Genomic DNA, 15,358 nt, shown 5'->3' with positions numbered 1-15,358 from the left:
AACTGGAGAAATCCGAGTTCATCCCTTGTGGTTGGAGGGTTCCCAGGCGGAAGATGAGGTGTTCTTCCTCCAACCGTCATGTTGTTATGTTTTGCCGGTGGAGGAGTCCAAGGACCTGCATGTCCTCGGTGGAGTGGGAGGGAGAGTTAAAGTGTTGAGCCACGGGGTGGTTGGGTTGGTTGGTCCGGGCGTCCCTGAGGTGTTCTCTGAAGCGTTCCGCAAGTAAACGACCCGTCTCTCCAATGTAGAGGAGGCCTCATCGGGTGCAGCGGATGCAATAGATGATGTGTGTGGAGGTACAGGTGAACTTGTGGCGGATATGGAAGGATCCCTTGGGGCCTTGGAGGGATGTGAGGGAGGAGGTGTGGGCGCAAGTTTTACATTTCCTGCGGTTGCAGGGGAAGGTGCCGGGAGTGGAGGTTGGGTTGGTGGGGGGTGTGGACCTGACGAGGGAGTCACGAAGGGAGTGGTCTTTGGGGAACGCAGATAGGGGAGGGGAGGGAAATATATCCCTGGTGGTGGGGTCCGTTTGGAGGTGGCGGAAATGACGGCGGATGATACGCTGTATTCGGACGTTGGTGGGGTGGTAGGTGAGAACCAGTGGGGTTCTGTCTTGGTGGCGGTTGGAGGGGCGGGGCTCAAGGGCGGAGGAGCGGGAAGTGGAGGAGATGCGGTGGAGGGCATCGTCGACCACGTTTGGGGGGAATCTGCGGTCCTTGAAGAAGGAGGCCATCCGGGCTGTGCGGTGTTGGAACTGGTCCTCCTGGGAGCAGATGCGGCGGAGACGAAGGAATTGGGAATATGGGATGCCCACACCTCCTCCCTCACATCCCTCCAAGGCCCCAAGGGATCCTTCCATATCCGCCACAAGTTCACCTGTACCTCCACACACATCATCTATTGCATCCGCTGCACCCGATGTGGCCTCCTCTACATTGGGGAGACGGGCCGTTTACTTGCGGAACGCTTCAGAGAACACCTCAGGGACTCCCGGACCAACCAACCCAACCACCCCGTGGCTCAACACTTCAACTCTCCGTCCCACTCCACCGAGGACATGCAGGTCCTTGGACTCCTCCACCGGCAAAACATAACAACACGTTGGTTGGAGGAAGAACACCTCATCTTCCGCCTGGGAACCCTCCAACCACAAGGGATGAACTCGGATTTCTCCAGTTTCCTCATTTCCCCTCCCCCCACCTTGTCTCAGTCGGTTCCCTCAACTCAGCACCGCCCTCCTAACCTGCAATCTTCTTCCTAACCTCTCCGCCCCCACCCCACTCCGGCCTATCACCCTCACCTTGACCTCCTTCCACCTATCACATCTCCATCGCCCCTCCCCCAAGTCCCTCCTCCCTACCTTTTATCTTAACCTGCCTGCCACCCTCTCCTCATTCCTGATGAAGGGCTTATGCCCGAAACGTCGAATTTCCTATTCCTTGGATGCTGCCTGACCTGCTGTGCTTTAACCAGCAACACATTTTCAACTATATAAAAGGTGGAAGCATTTAATTGTTCTGTTCACAATCTGTGTCTTTCAAGCCATTATGGAATAACATTTCAATATCTCAATTGTGCAAGAAGGTAATAATACTATAACATATGCAAAATATTCAGTTATGTTTTTTAATAGGGACAAACGAGACTACTTGTAAAACTTTGACCTTGCTGGAACAACAAGAACACAGCGTAAATCGAGAATTGTAACAGCTTGTAACATTTAAAACTTAATTGTGCCATAAAACGCACCTCAAAATGGATGAGTAATACATCTCCGTCAGCACACTACCTAGTGAGGATTTAGGGATTTAAATATTCTTATTCTAGGAAATGTAAAAATGGGAAATGTTCAAAATTCATACTCAGCAGTAGGACAAATTATTTATACTAGTATTGAGACCAGTTAGTTGATTTTGTGTACTCAGTAGATTGCATCCACATGAATTCTTGTCTTCCTAATGAGGCAGCTTATTATGCATTATTCAAAAGAAAATAAGAGTTTTAATTATTCCCTGGAGTAGATATTTTTTCAGTCCAACTGTATAATTTCAATTATCCATTCCTCTTTGCAGGGGAAACCTGTTGGGACCCCAGATGCTGGAGCATACTTTCGCTTATTAGCAGAACATGGAGTAGTATCTATGTTTACAGCACCAACTGCACTGAGAGCTATTCGTCAGCAAGATTTTGAAACTATACACGGAAGATCATACCAGTTTCCAAGGTGACGTTTTACAGAAATTATGGGTTTTAATCCACTGTAATTCCCCTTAGAATTTACCTAATGCAGGGTACTGGAGTTGAAATAATTCCACAAATCCTGTCACCGAGTTAACCTTTATTTACACATGCATTGTACATGATCCCGATCCATCTAGTTCAGAGCTGGCTCCTAGAGTGACCAGAACCCCAACATTTCTGGGTTTTCTTTCCTTCTTAACAGAAGCTCTGACATTCCTGTTGTTTCTTTTATTACCCTACACTACCACTCAACAGCAGTAGTACTTATATTATCCCCAGCAGACACTTCTGTTTATTTTTTTTACCCCAGCACCCATAGTGTGTGTGTGTGTGCAGTTGTGAGACACAGTGGGAGACACAAAGTGCACAAATCTTTATTCAAATTTCCACCACCAGGAAGATTGGAAAACACCCGAGTGGTCAGTGACAAGTAGTGCCCTTCACATCAAAGGGCAAATGCTGCGTGATCAAACAGTGAAGGGGAGGGGCAGGGATTAAATCAAAATAGAGTTGGGGGGGGAAATAATACTCTCCACTCCCTGCGGTGACACTTCTGTTTATATCTGTCAGTCAGGATTCCCTGAATGGACCAGGCCAACAGCTCCAATCAGGAACCTCATATTCTATGAGGTCCACCTGGCTGACCTCATTCCAATCATTAAATCTTGGGACGAAGGCCCATTCTTTATCCTGTAGCTTTTCCTGTGCATTTCTGCATGAGGTCCGGTTCCTCAGATACTGGCGGCGTTTATTGGACAGTATCGTGACTCTTGGGCCAGGAGCATCTTGCAATAAATTCATCTTCAGGCAGCAACATTGTTTGCAATATCTGTTGTGTCCATCTTGTCCGCGGATGTTTCTTTGATGCTAGGCAGAGGCTGGGAACCTGTTGGTTCTGGCAGAATTGCTGGCTGTTCTGAGGGGAGATGCTTGTGAAAAGTGTGGTACTGAAAAAGCACAGCAGGTCAGGCAGCATCCAAGGAGCAGGAGAGTCAACGTTTCGGGCATAAGCCCTTCATCAGGAATTCGGCCGGGGGTTTGGGGGATGGAGAAATAGGAGCTGAGAGATAAATAGGAGGGTGGTGTGAGATAGCTGGGAAGGCAATAGATAGATGCAGGTGGGGGCTGATTGAAGGGGAGGGTGCAGCAGACAGTGGAAGGAAGATGGACTGGTAGGATAATTCAAGAGGGTGGTTCCGAGTTGGAGTGTTGAATCTGGGATGAGGTGGGGGATGGTGGATGTGGCAACTGATGACCTTGGCCATGTCATGTAGTTAGAGGGTCCCAAGGTGGAAGATGAGGTGTTTTTCGTCCAGGTGATGGATGGTTTGGATTTGGTTGTGGAGGCGGCCCAGGGATTGTATGTTCTTGGCGGAGTGGGAGTGTTCCAGAGATATTCCCTGAAATGTTTCACCAGTCGATGTCTTGTCTGCCCAAAGTAGAAGAGACAACATCAAGAGCAACAGACAGAGTCAATGAAGTGTTTGAATGTGCAGGAAAATCTTTGCTGAATGTGGAAGAATCCTTTGGGGTCTTGGATGAAGGTGAGGGGGGAGGTATGGGTGCAGGTTTTACACCTCTTGCAATGGCAAAGGAAGGTGCCAGGAGTGGAGGGTGGATTGGTGGGGGACGTGGCCCTAACGAGCGTGTCGCGGAGGGAATGGTCTCTGTGGAATGCAGATGGGGTGGGGAGAGAAATGTGTTGGAGTCTGATTGTAGGTAGCAGAAATGGTGGAGGGTTCAACGGTAGAGGTGTGGGAAGTGGAGGAGATGCATTGGAGGGCACTGTTGATAACTGGAGGGGAAATTACGGTCTTTTAAATGGGAGGCCATGTGGAATGGCCTATAGTGGAATTGGTGCTCCTGGGAGCAGATATTGTGGAGGCGAGGAATTGGGATTAAGGGATAGCATTTTTACAGGAGGAACACTCCCACTCCGCCAAGATCGTCCAAGTCCTGGGCCGCCTCCACCATCAAATCCAAGCCCTCCATCACCTGGACGAAGAATGCCTCAAGTTCCACCTTGGGACCCTCTAACTACATGGCATGGCCAAGGTCATCAGTCCAGCTTTCTGAATATGTTTCGTTCCTATCCCATGTGCGGGTTAGCAACTTTCAGGTGGTCCTTGTGCTTGTTCAGGACAGCCTCGTACCTGAACTTTGTACATCAGGGGACCTGACCTCGCGTCAACCTTACCACTTACTCATGGAGAACCATTTCCATGGTTTTGGACCAAGCACTCCCATGAAACAAATTGTCTCTCTCACTTAGCGGAGTCTTGTGTCTGGCATTGACCGGCAAACCTTTCTTTTCTGTCTGGGCATATTTTCGTTTGGCTTCAGTCAATCCAGAGGCATATACTTTGGGATGTTCCTCTCAGCTGGGCAACTGGAGAGTCAACACTACACCTATATCATACAGAGAGACATTGTATATCAGCACCAGATCTCACTTCGGATCATTGTGTTCAACACCCGAGATAGCTGCTACTTCACTTCCCTTAAGGCTACTTTTTGGCTGCGAAACCATTTCAAAGTCTGACCCCTTTTGAATAGCAGATGTAAGGATGACAAGATGGAGGCCAGGTTATATAACAATTGTCCCTAATAATTCACCATCTCAAGGAAAGACCGAAGCTTTGGTACAGACGTGGGAGCTGGGGCACCTTTGATCACCCTCACTTTGTTTTCCAATAGGAATCTGGTCTAATAGACTCTGTAACCCAAGCAGATCTCTCAACGTACCTGGAAGACACATCTTAACCTCCCAAGGCATATGCCTGTCTTGGAGAAATGTTTTCAGCAATATGTCCAAGTTATCTAAATGTTCCCTATTGGTCTTCCCAGTTATTAGCATGTCATACAGATAAGTGGTGACCTGGGATAGACCATGTAAAATGTTCTTCAATGTCAGCTAGAAAATGACACAGAATGATGATACCCCAAAACAGCAGTTTTGTACACTGGGACAAACCCTTATGGGTATTAGTTGGAGCATACTTCTAGAAATCCTTATCTAACTGTGATTGCAGTATGCATGGCACATATCCAGCATCGTCAAAGCTAGCCATTCCCCCACAGCAGACTGCCCCCGCCCCACCACCACCGCCTCCAGTTACGTGTATAAATCCTCTATGCGAGGGATTGGGAATTTATCCAGCTGTGAAAAGTGGCTTATTGTTGATTTGAAATCCCCACAAAGGTGTACTGACCTGTCAGGCTTCACCATCGGTATGACCGGTGCTGCCTATTGTACTGGTTTGATGATTCCTTCACTTTCCACCCTCCTGATTTCTGTGTAAGACAAATGGCACTAGGTGGGCCTTGCAGAACCATAGAGACACTTCCTGGTCAACGTGCAAGATGGTTTTGACTCAGCAAGTTTTGAGAAGATTTGTAGCTCAGGTTGACATTCTGGATGTAGATTTGTAGGCTGAGCTGGAAGGTTCATTTCCAGACGTTTCATCACCCTACTAGGTAACATCTTCAGTGGGCCTCAGGCGAAGCACTGCTGGTAATTCTTGCTTTTTATTTATATGTTTGGATTTCTTTGGGTTGGTGATGTCATTTCCTGTGGTGAAGTCACTTCCTGTTATTTTTCTCAGGGTGTTGTCAATGGGGTCTAACTCGATCTGTTCATTCTCCTGGATGCAGGTTTATGAGTTTTCTTACTTAAGTCAGGCCGAGTGCAATACTTTAGCTGACATTCTAACAGCAACTACAGTGGTCTGCCGACTTGCATCCATGAGAAAATTTTAACCATCTGGCCAATGCTTGGCTTTGTTTTTGGGTTTTGCTGTGGTCTGACCTCGAGACCCCTGTTCAGGATATAGCCTGAGTGAGGCTATGCAATTTCCTGGACATGGTTTGAAGGATTGGCTGACTTTGGACTTAGGTCTGCCCAACGTCCACCTCTGGGATTTGATTCATTGCTTGGTTACTAATAACTGAGTGTAAGATTAGCCATTGTTCTATTATCTTTTTAAGTTACAAAGATCCAGATGATAGAAGGTGAACTTCATGGACCTTGATGTGGAGGAGCTGATGTTGGACTGGGCTGGACAAAGTTAAAAATCACACAATACCAGGTTATAGTCCAACAGGTTTATTTGTAAACACTAACTTTCAGGACCTGCTCCTTCATCAGTTAGTTGAGCAGTTCTCCAAAAGCTTGTACTTCCAATTTTACCTGTTGGACTAAAGCCTGGTGTTGTGTGATTTTTAACTTCATGAAACTTATCATTTCTTGTTCGTGAGGAGGTATTCATGTGTTATCAGGAGGTGGAGAAGTTGACGTTTCAGGTGTAATCCTCCTTCAGGACTGGAGAAGAGTTACACCTGAAATGTTCACTTCTCCACCCCCTCATGCTGCCTGGCTTGCTGTGTTCTTTCAGCATCCTACTTGTCTATTCCTTCAGACTCGGGCAACATTGGTTACCCAGAGAGCAGTTCTTGAATATCAGAAAGTCTAAATACAAAAATACAGCATTGGGGATGATCATTTACAGCTTGTAAAACAGAGACCATTTTGGGAAGAGGTTAAGGTGGGATGTGAGAACGTGGGTTAGGAAGGAAGACTCCATCATCATTTGATAGTTCACCACCTCCGTAACTGGCCAGTGCCTCAGTCACAACCAATCCAGTTATTTCAGCACTATTTTTATTTTGGAAAGTGAATTCATTCCCCATGCTATTTAGCTGGATATTGTGGCCACTTTGTTTTAGATTTGATTAGGTTAGATTAAATGAGATTCCCTACAGTGTGGAAAAGGCCCTTCAGTCCAACAAGTCCACACCGACCCTCCGAAGAGTAACCCACCCAGACCCATTTCCCTCTGACTAAAGCACCTAACACTATGGGCAATTTAGCATGGCCAATTCACCTGACCTGCACATCTTTGGGCTGTGGGAGGGAACTGGAGCACCCGGAGGAAACCCACATTTGTAAGAGAGAAGTAAGTTTATCAGTGAGTGTGATGTAATATTTTTCGCTGATGTGTCTGCCATGATGAAATAGCAAACAATATGTGTAAAATGTGAATTTACACCTGAAAACAATGCTGGGGCTGTGATCTCTATCATCTAGAGGATAAGGACAGCATATGCATGGGAATCCCATCAGCCACATGTTCCTCTTTCAGCCACACTCTGCCTTGACTTGGAACTACATCCCCATTCCTTCATAGTCACTGGGTCAAATTTCTGAAACTCCCTCTTTAACAGCAATTTGGATTACCTACACCACATGGACTGCAGCTGTTCAACAAAGTGGCTCAGTACCACTTTCTGAAGAGCAATTAGAGTTGGGTAATAAATTCGGGCATACCCAGCGATGCCCACACCAGTGAATGACTTTTTGTTTAACAAAGCTGAGTCTGTGAAGATGATATGTTTGATAAAGATCCTTGATAGATAAGTGAAGAATTTGTGGTAAGTGAAGCAATACATTTTAAGGCTATAGCTTTTGAAGATCTATTTGTCTGTATGGTCACTAGACTTCTTTATGCATTGTCTCCAGGTCCTGAGGGGTAAGCTGTTGGTACTGCAATGTCACCCACCCCAGACCAAAATGCACACCAATCATTGTTTCCCCTGCAGCAGATGTGACAAACTGGGAAATTTCCTTCCTCTCCTTTACCCACATTTGGAGTGAAAACCAGAGCTATTTCTTTACCTCTTTTGTTGGAGTGGTAATTAAACCAGTAAATGTCTAAGACGCTCAGTGGACAGGCAACTTTTTTAGAGGGAACAGACATGCAATGTTGCAGATTGACATCTTTTCATTCAGACTGAATGAATTTAGAGATTCATGAGTTCAATAACAATGAAAGAGCCAGGGAAATGAAAGGGACTGGGATTATAGAGTCAGGAAAGAACAGGAGAATGCACCAGTAAATGTGAGGGCAAGAGTGATTAAATGATAAAAGGGATTATTAGGTATGGCAAAAATTGGATGGTACTTAGATTATAAAGGAACAAAGTATAGATACAGAGGTGCAAATGGTAATGGCAGAATCATAATTGATATCTACTGTCCAAGAAAATGGGTGTGATGGTTACAATCTAAAGTTGTTGAACTTCATATTGAAACTAGAAAGTTGTAAAGTGCCTCGTGAAAAGAATCGTTGATCCTGAACTTTATGGGATATGGTTTTTAAGAGTCTGGAAACAGAGAGGCAGATGTAGATCAGGATGAAGCTTATAAAAATAGTCAATGGCTCTGCACCATACTATTAACACTGTTCTGCTCCAGGTTCAGGACTTTGTTTGTTGCTGGGGAGCGTTGTGATGCAAGCACTTTAGAATGGGCCAAACAAGTTTTCAGAGTTCCTGTTCTAGACCACTGGTGGCAAACAGGTAAGAATGGTAGATACCAATAGTCAGTGTTAACTTTACGGTGCGGAGTGAATTGTTTAATGCCAAAAGCATCTGAACATATGAACACACACAGAGTCAGAGCAGAAGTAGACCAGTTAGACAAACTTAGTCTGCCATTCAGTAAGATCATGGCCGATCTATTTGCATTTTGACTTCTACATCTACCCACGCTAACCTTGTTTGGGAAAGGAATCAATCCACCTCTATCTTAGAAATATTCAGTGAGACTGCTTCCACTGGAGTTCCAAAGATACACAATCCCCTGAGAGAAAAACAAATACTCCTCATTTCTGTCCTAAAAGGTAACCCCTAATTTTATAACTGCTTTCCCCACCTCTGACCTCATTCAAAAGAGGAACATTTTGTGCCATGTCCAAGATTTGAGGTCACCCAAAGCTCTGTTGCCTATTTTAACCCACCACAAGATCTGTTCATCTACCATCTGTATATTCATTGACCTATATGGACACAGAGTTAACAAAGTCTTAGTTTAAAAATTCTCATTCTTATTTCCAAACCTCTCCCTGCCTACCTCACCCTATCTCAGTAGTCTGCACGAGACACACAAACCAAAGTGGAGTCCATTACTGAAAAGTTGGTGTAGCAGAAATGTGCTTGATGAACCTTAATCCTCACCTGTCATGCTAGCTCTGTATTAGGCTTACAACTATGTCAGGTTATATAGTGCCTTCATCATAATAAAATTATTAAGGTGTTCTATCAAAGAATTATCAAACAAATTCTTTCTATTGTGGCTCAGCATCAAATTTCACCACTGATGACTGAAAGCATGGCAAAAAAGACAAGTTTTTTTGAAGATTTTTTAAAACATGCAAAGCCAGATAGAGAAACTTAGAAAGCTTAAGGATGAAATTCCAGAGCTTGGGTCTTGCTGAAGCTACAGCTGCAAGTGTTGGAGTGACTAAACTTGAAGATGCATAAGAATTGTAGGAGCACAAATATTTTGGGAGTCTTCACCATACCTTCACCAATTTAGTGAATCCTATCTCTTTACACAATATCTGGTCGAGGACAGCCTGCTCTCTGGTCGGCTCCAAAGTGTACTGTTCTTAAAAAAAATACTATCCCAAACACATTTAAGACAGGTAACTTAAAAAATCTTGTGAATTAAAACCATTGTGTTAATTATATAATTGTGAAGTTTTGTTTTCTGTTTTAATAGAAACAGGATCTCCTATAAGTGCATCATGTGTGGGACTGGGAAACAGTCTAAATCCCCCAATAGGACAAGCTGGAAAACCTGTGCCTGGATATAAAGGTGGAGTAGTTGATGTCTCGTCTTTCTTCTACTTATTTCTTAAATGCTTGAGTTATGTAGTTTTTTACACATACTCAATTGTTTATTTTTGAAAATTGTTGACAGCGGATATAAAACTAGCTTTCAAAAGGTTATTATATTCAAATATCACAGCAATCTTGCAAGTAATTTGCTTTCCTTCAAAACACAGGTAAGATTCATTTACTAACTACCTTGTATTAAATGCATAAAGGACATGATAGGTGTGTGTTCTATATTCATAGATGAAACTCACGTAAATAATTTGAATCAAAAGTTATTTATGGTCTGAATCTCAACACCCTGGAATCTGACAAAATCCAAAAAAAAGAACTGGAATATATCACAAAAGTGCTTGAAGCCCTTGCACATTGTCGTACCCACAGACAATCACCATGTACTGTCACGTGAACTGGCTTCTCACATGAACTCATGCATAACTGAATTCTCACTCTCACAGTCAAGCGCACATGCACTTATACACACATGCACGACTTGTGAGCACACTCATGCACATGCTGTCATCACTCACAAACTCATTATAATGTGCATTTTCATGTCCAATTAATGTGCAATTAATATACATTCTTATGAGTGTATGTGCTATCTCAGACATGCATGCACACAAGTTTATACATCCTCTCATGTACACAATGGTATGCAAGCATTCTCTTATGCCTTTCCATTCATGTTTGTGTGCATACTCATGTACGCATGCATACAAACTTGCATGTGCGCAATCTCAATGCATGTGCAAATGTAAGCTCATGCTCTTACACAAGCCATGCACAACACAGACACTCCCGCACTCAAATGCACTCGCACACATGCATTCTCACACTTACATTTGTGCACCCATCTCATGTGCATGCAGTCATGTATACACTTATGCACGTGTACAGAAGAACTCATGCACACTTGCTGTTTCGCACTCTATCTCTCAAACTCACATAGCCATCACTGGGGCTGCACAATTGTCTGGGCATAAGGAGGGGGCTGGCTTTGTGGGATAATTTCTGCTCCTGTAGCCTTTTGGGCAAATCTGAGAAAGCAGCACACTACAAGGTCCACGTTCTACAGCAGATATGTCTGATTCCAAATGTGATTTAACTTTAATCGTTAAGACACTGGGTTAACTAGGCATGAATGCATGCTTCAAAGTGTGTTTCGACAAGATTGATCAATTTATTAAGTTATCAATACAAGTAAGATGTTTCCAAGAAAGTTCTTCAGGGCAAAGAGATCAAACTGGGAACAGGGTAGATACTGATTTGAACGATCAGCCATGATCATATTGAATGGCAGGGAAGGCTCAAGAAGTGGAATGGCCTACTCCTGCTTTTGTTGTCTATATTAGCATCAACCACTTTCTGTGGCAGAGAATTCCATTGGCTTTTCACTTCTGGGTGAAGACATTTCTCCTCAGCTGAATCCTAAATCGCCTATCCCATATCCTTAAACTGTGACCCCCTAGTCCTGGAATCCTGAGTCATTGGGAACATTCTTCCTGTGTTTACCTGTCTAGTTCTGTTAGGATGTTGTAGATTTCTGTGAGATCCCTCTCGTTCCTTTAAACTCTGGGTGGCTTGGTGGCTCAGTGGTTAGAACTTTTGCCTTACAGCACTAGGGATCTGCATTTGATTCCAGCCTTGGGTAACTGTCAAGATGAGATTTACTCATCCTCCCTACGTGAGTTTCCTGCAGGTGCTCTGGATTCCTCCCACAGCCCAAGATGTGCAGCCCTGTAGTGTCCAAGGTTATGCAAGCTACATGGGTTAGCTATGGAAAATGAAGGGTTCCAAAGTAAGAGTGATGTACTGGGTCTGGGTGAGATGCTCTTTGAAAAGTTGGTGCAAACACAATGGGCTGAAAAGCCTCAAGCTGCATTGTAGGGATTCTATGATTCCAGTAAATATAGACCTAATCAATCCAGTCTTTCTTCATATGTCAGTTCTGCCATTCCAGGAATCACTCTATTAATCCTTTGTAGCACTCCCTCCGTGGCCAGAACATTCTCAGATAAAGAGTCCAAACTGCACACAATACTCCATATCTGGTCACTAAGGCCCTTTCCAATTGCAGCAAGAAATCTCTACTTCTGTACTCAAATTCTTTCACTATGAAGACCAATGTGTCATTTGTCTCTACACTGCCTGCTGCACTTGTATGCTTACTTTTAGCAATTGACTCCCAGGCCTCATTGTACCTCCCACTTTCCCAATTAGTCGCCATTCAAATGAATGGACTGAAACAGAAATTCTGGAAAAAACTGTGCAGGTCTGGCAGCATTTGTGGAGAGAAAGCAGAATTAATGTTTCGGGTCCAGTGACCGTCTTCAGAATCAAAGGGAGAGGGTCATGTGACCTGTCCTGAAGTCTGCGTGGCAAGCCTGGCCGCTTTAATTGTCTGAAATTAGAGAAGGCCCAGATCATTTTACTGGGTAGAAGGTACAAAGTTTCTATACTTGGAGTCAATGACAGCAACATATGTGGAAGTAATAAACTGATTCTCTAGAGTTCTAGAAATATGTTGATAATGTTGTAAACAGCTGTGCTGTATACTGTTCATTCACTTCCAAGACAGTTGGCTCACAAAGGTAACTAATACATACCTCTACCTGGATTCAAGACCCATGTCATACACATGCTAAAGTTGGGAAATTAGCCTCTTTTGCAAGGATTTTTTTTGTCCTGCCACATCATTTAATTATATCAGTCATCTATACTTCATTGCCCTGAATTAGTCAGCATTTTATATATTTAGCTGTATTTAGATGAATAGAGCCCTATAACAATTCATTGTCTCTTTTCATAATGTAAAAAGTCGAGAGTTAAACATCATGCCTTGCGATTCAGTTATTTCTGAGAGGCAGAATGATATGCACCGATTTTTAAAATTAAAATATTTAATATTGCTTAAGTGTTCAGTACACTAGAATGCGTGTGCTTAAGCTATTTGATGGCGAATTTCAAGCAGTTTAACATTTCTAGTAGGTCATTTACATGATTAAAAACAAATATTGAGGATTAACTACAGCTGACATGGTATCATTCCTTTGGTTACAAAAATCATGTAATATATTTTGCAGTTTGTTGTTTTACTTTCAAAGAGCACAACAATGTGGCGACAAGTGGTATTGCGTCTGTTAGGACCAACAATTAGAATATATCCAATAAGCATTCAATATCCACTGATTTTATGTAAAGCAATCTGCAGCGTGTTATCTATGGTAAATATTTTAAACTCCCTGAGATTGATGCTAAAGGAGTTCAATATTAATCCAGCCAGCTTCCTGGGACATAATTTGCACCCTACAGGTCCTTAGCATAAAATCAACACATCAGAAATACAGCTTGATATTTCTTATAACTATTTTGGTTGATTGCTGTTAAAATTACTCTGATAGACAACTATTTCATAAATAGTATGTAAACAACGATGTATTCTCTGAAAAGTGTTACTTAGATTTTACAAGATTAAAAACACTGAATTTATTTATTTAAGGAGCAGCTGTAATTCAATTAAGTTACTCATGATTTCAACTTATTTAAAAACATATACAAAATGAAAAATTAATTTTAAAAAATTCAATACTTGCATACTTTATTCTGATAAGAATGACTATTTTCATTATGTGGAGGTGCCGGGGTTGGACTGGGATGGACAAAGTTAAAAATCTCACAACACCAGGTTATAGTCCAACAATTTGTTTGGAAGTACAAGCTTTCGGACCGCTGCTCATTTGTCAGGCAGCCGGCTGCCTGATGAAGAAGCAGCACTCCGAAAGCTTGTATTTTCAAGGTAAACCTGTTGGACTATAACCTGGTATTGTGTAATTTTTAACTATTTTCATTGTGGTGGCACTGGATTCAGTAAATGTACAGTTTTTTTGTGGCCTGTTTCTTTCCATAAGCAGATCATAATGCAGTGACATGCAACACAAGTAAAGGACTGTGTGGAGATATAAGGTTACAATACACAATGATAATTACCTTTTCAGTCTATACCATATATTTGCTTTATTCTCTTTGGAATTTGGATGCATTTTAAATATTTAACAAGTGATAGTCTGAGTGGAAATATTTGGTTGGGTGGGAGGTATAGTTATCAGAAATATTTTGCAAATTGAAAATTGCCATTTACTCAGGCAGCTTAATATAGAATTAAGAGATGTCACTTCTGTACAATTGATCTTTCTTTCATGGTAACAATCATTTTCACAATACTGTGTACAGTTCTGGTCACCCTGCAATAGGAAGAACTTTATTAAATTGTAGAGGGTTCATAAAAGATTTACAAGGATATTGCCAGGACTGGAAGGTTTGACACACACCAGGTTATAGTCCAACAGATTAATTTGGAAGGACTAGCTTTCGGAGCACTACTTCTTCACCAGGTAGCTGTGGAGCAGCACCATAAGACATAGAATTTAAAGCAAAAGATCACAGTGTCAAGCATGCAACTGATCTGATGTGTTGGACAAACCTCGCTTACAGTTAAGCCTTTCATCTTTTAGAATGGGTTGCAGGTCTTTGTTCATTAATATGTAAATCCCAGAACTTCTTTCAAATCACATTCTTGAGATAACTTAAGGTTTTATTTTTAAAAAAAACTCAGACAATGCATTAAAGGTGTGAGGTTAGAGTCTGTCTGTGTCCTAATCCTGCATCAGGCTGGTTCTATTTCCAAAGTAGGAATTTATAAAATGTCAGATGGATTGACCGCCTGTAGACTGTGAGATTTTTGAACAAAATAGAATGTATCTGCAAATACAATTGTGCAAATTCACCCCATAGACTTATGTGTGTGTGCATGCATATGAGGGAGAGCGAGACAGCGTGTGTGTGTGTGGGGGGGGGGAGAAAATGTGAGTGTGTAAGTGTGAAAGTGTGTGTTTGTGTGTGCGCGCCTCTGGGGATGTGTGTGTGTATGTGTATGAGAGAGGGTCTGCATGAATGTGTGAGTGTGTAAGAGTGTGTGTGTATTTGTGTGAGTGTGTGTGAGAGAGTGTATAACGTAGTGGGGTTACCTGCAGTGTGACATGAATCCAAAGTGTGGTTGAGGCCATCCTCATGGGTGCTGAATTTGGCTATCATCCTCTGCTTGGCCACTCTACATTGTTGCGTATCCCGGAATCCACCTTGGAGGATGGTCACCCAAAGATCCAAGGCCGAATGTCCCTGACTGTTGAAGTATTCCCCGACTGGGAGGGAACAGCCTTGGCTGGTTCTTGTTGCGTGGTGTCCATTCATCTGTTGTCATAGCGACTGCTTGGTCTTGCCAATGTACCATACCTCGGGGCTTCCTTGCCTGCAGCCACTCATGCACATGCTGTCTTTCAGACGTGCACGCGCACACACACACACACACACACTCTCTCTCACACACACACACACACACACACACACACACACACATACACACTCTCTCTGTCTCTCCCCC

The 15,358-nt window shown here is 43.0% G+C and overlaps 1 protein-coding gene across 2 annotated transcripts in view; it reads left to right on the top strand.

Moving 5' to 3' along the window:
- The window catches only part of acss3 (acyl-CoA synthetase short chain family member 3), a 53,378-nt gene that overhangs the window by 21,473 nt on the left and 16,547 nt on the right, over window positions 1-15,358 (top strand). For both annotated transcript variants that reach the window (XM_060839304.1, XM_060839303.1), the window contains 3 exons: window positions 2,073-2,224; window positions 8,495-8,598; window positions 9,803-9,898. In XM_060839304.1, coding sequence (XP_060695287.1) covers window positions 2,073-2,224; window positions 8,495-8,598; window positions 9,803-9,898 — 352 coding nt within the window. The remainder of the gene's footprint in view (window positions 1-2,072; window positions 2,225-8,494; window positions 8,599-9,802; window positions 9,899-15,358) is intronic.

Source organism: Hemiscyllium ocellatum, chromosome 19, assembly GCF_020745735.1.
Source record: "Hemiscyllium ocellatum isolate sHemOce1 chromosome 19, sHemOce1.pat.X.cur, whole genome shotgun sequence".
In the NCBI taxonomy this organism is placed as follows: domain Eukaryota; kingdom Metazoa; phylum Chordata; class Chondrichthyes; order Orectolobiformes; family Hemiscylliidae; genus Hemiscyllium; species Hemiscyllium ocellatum.
The sequence above is the reverse complement of the archived record's forward strand: the minus strand, read 5'-3'. Positions and strand labels throughout refer to the sequence as shown.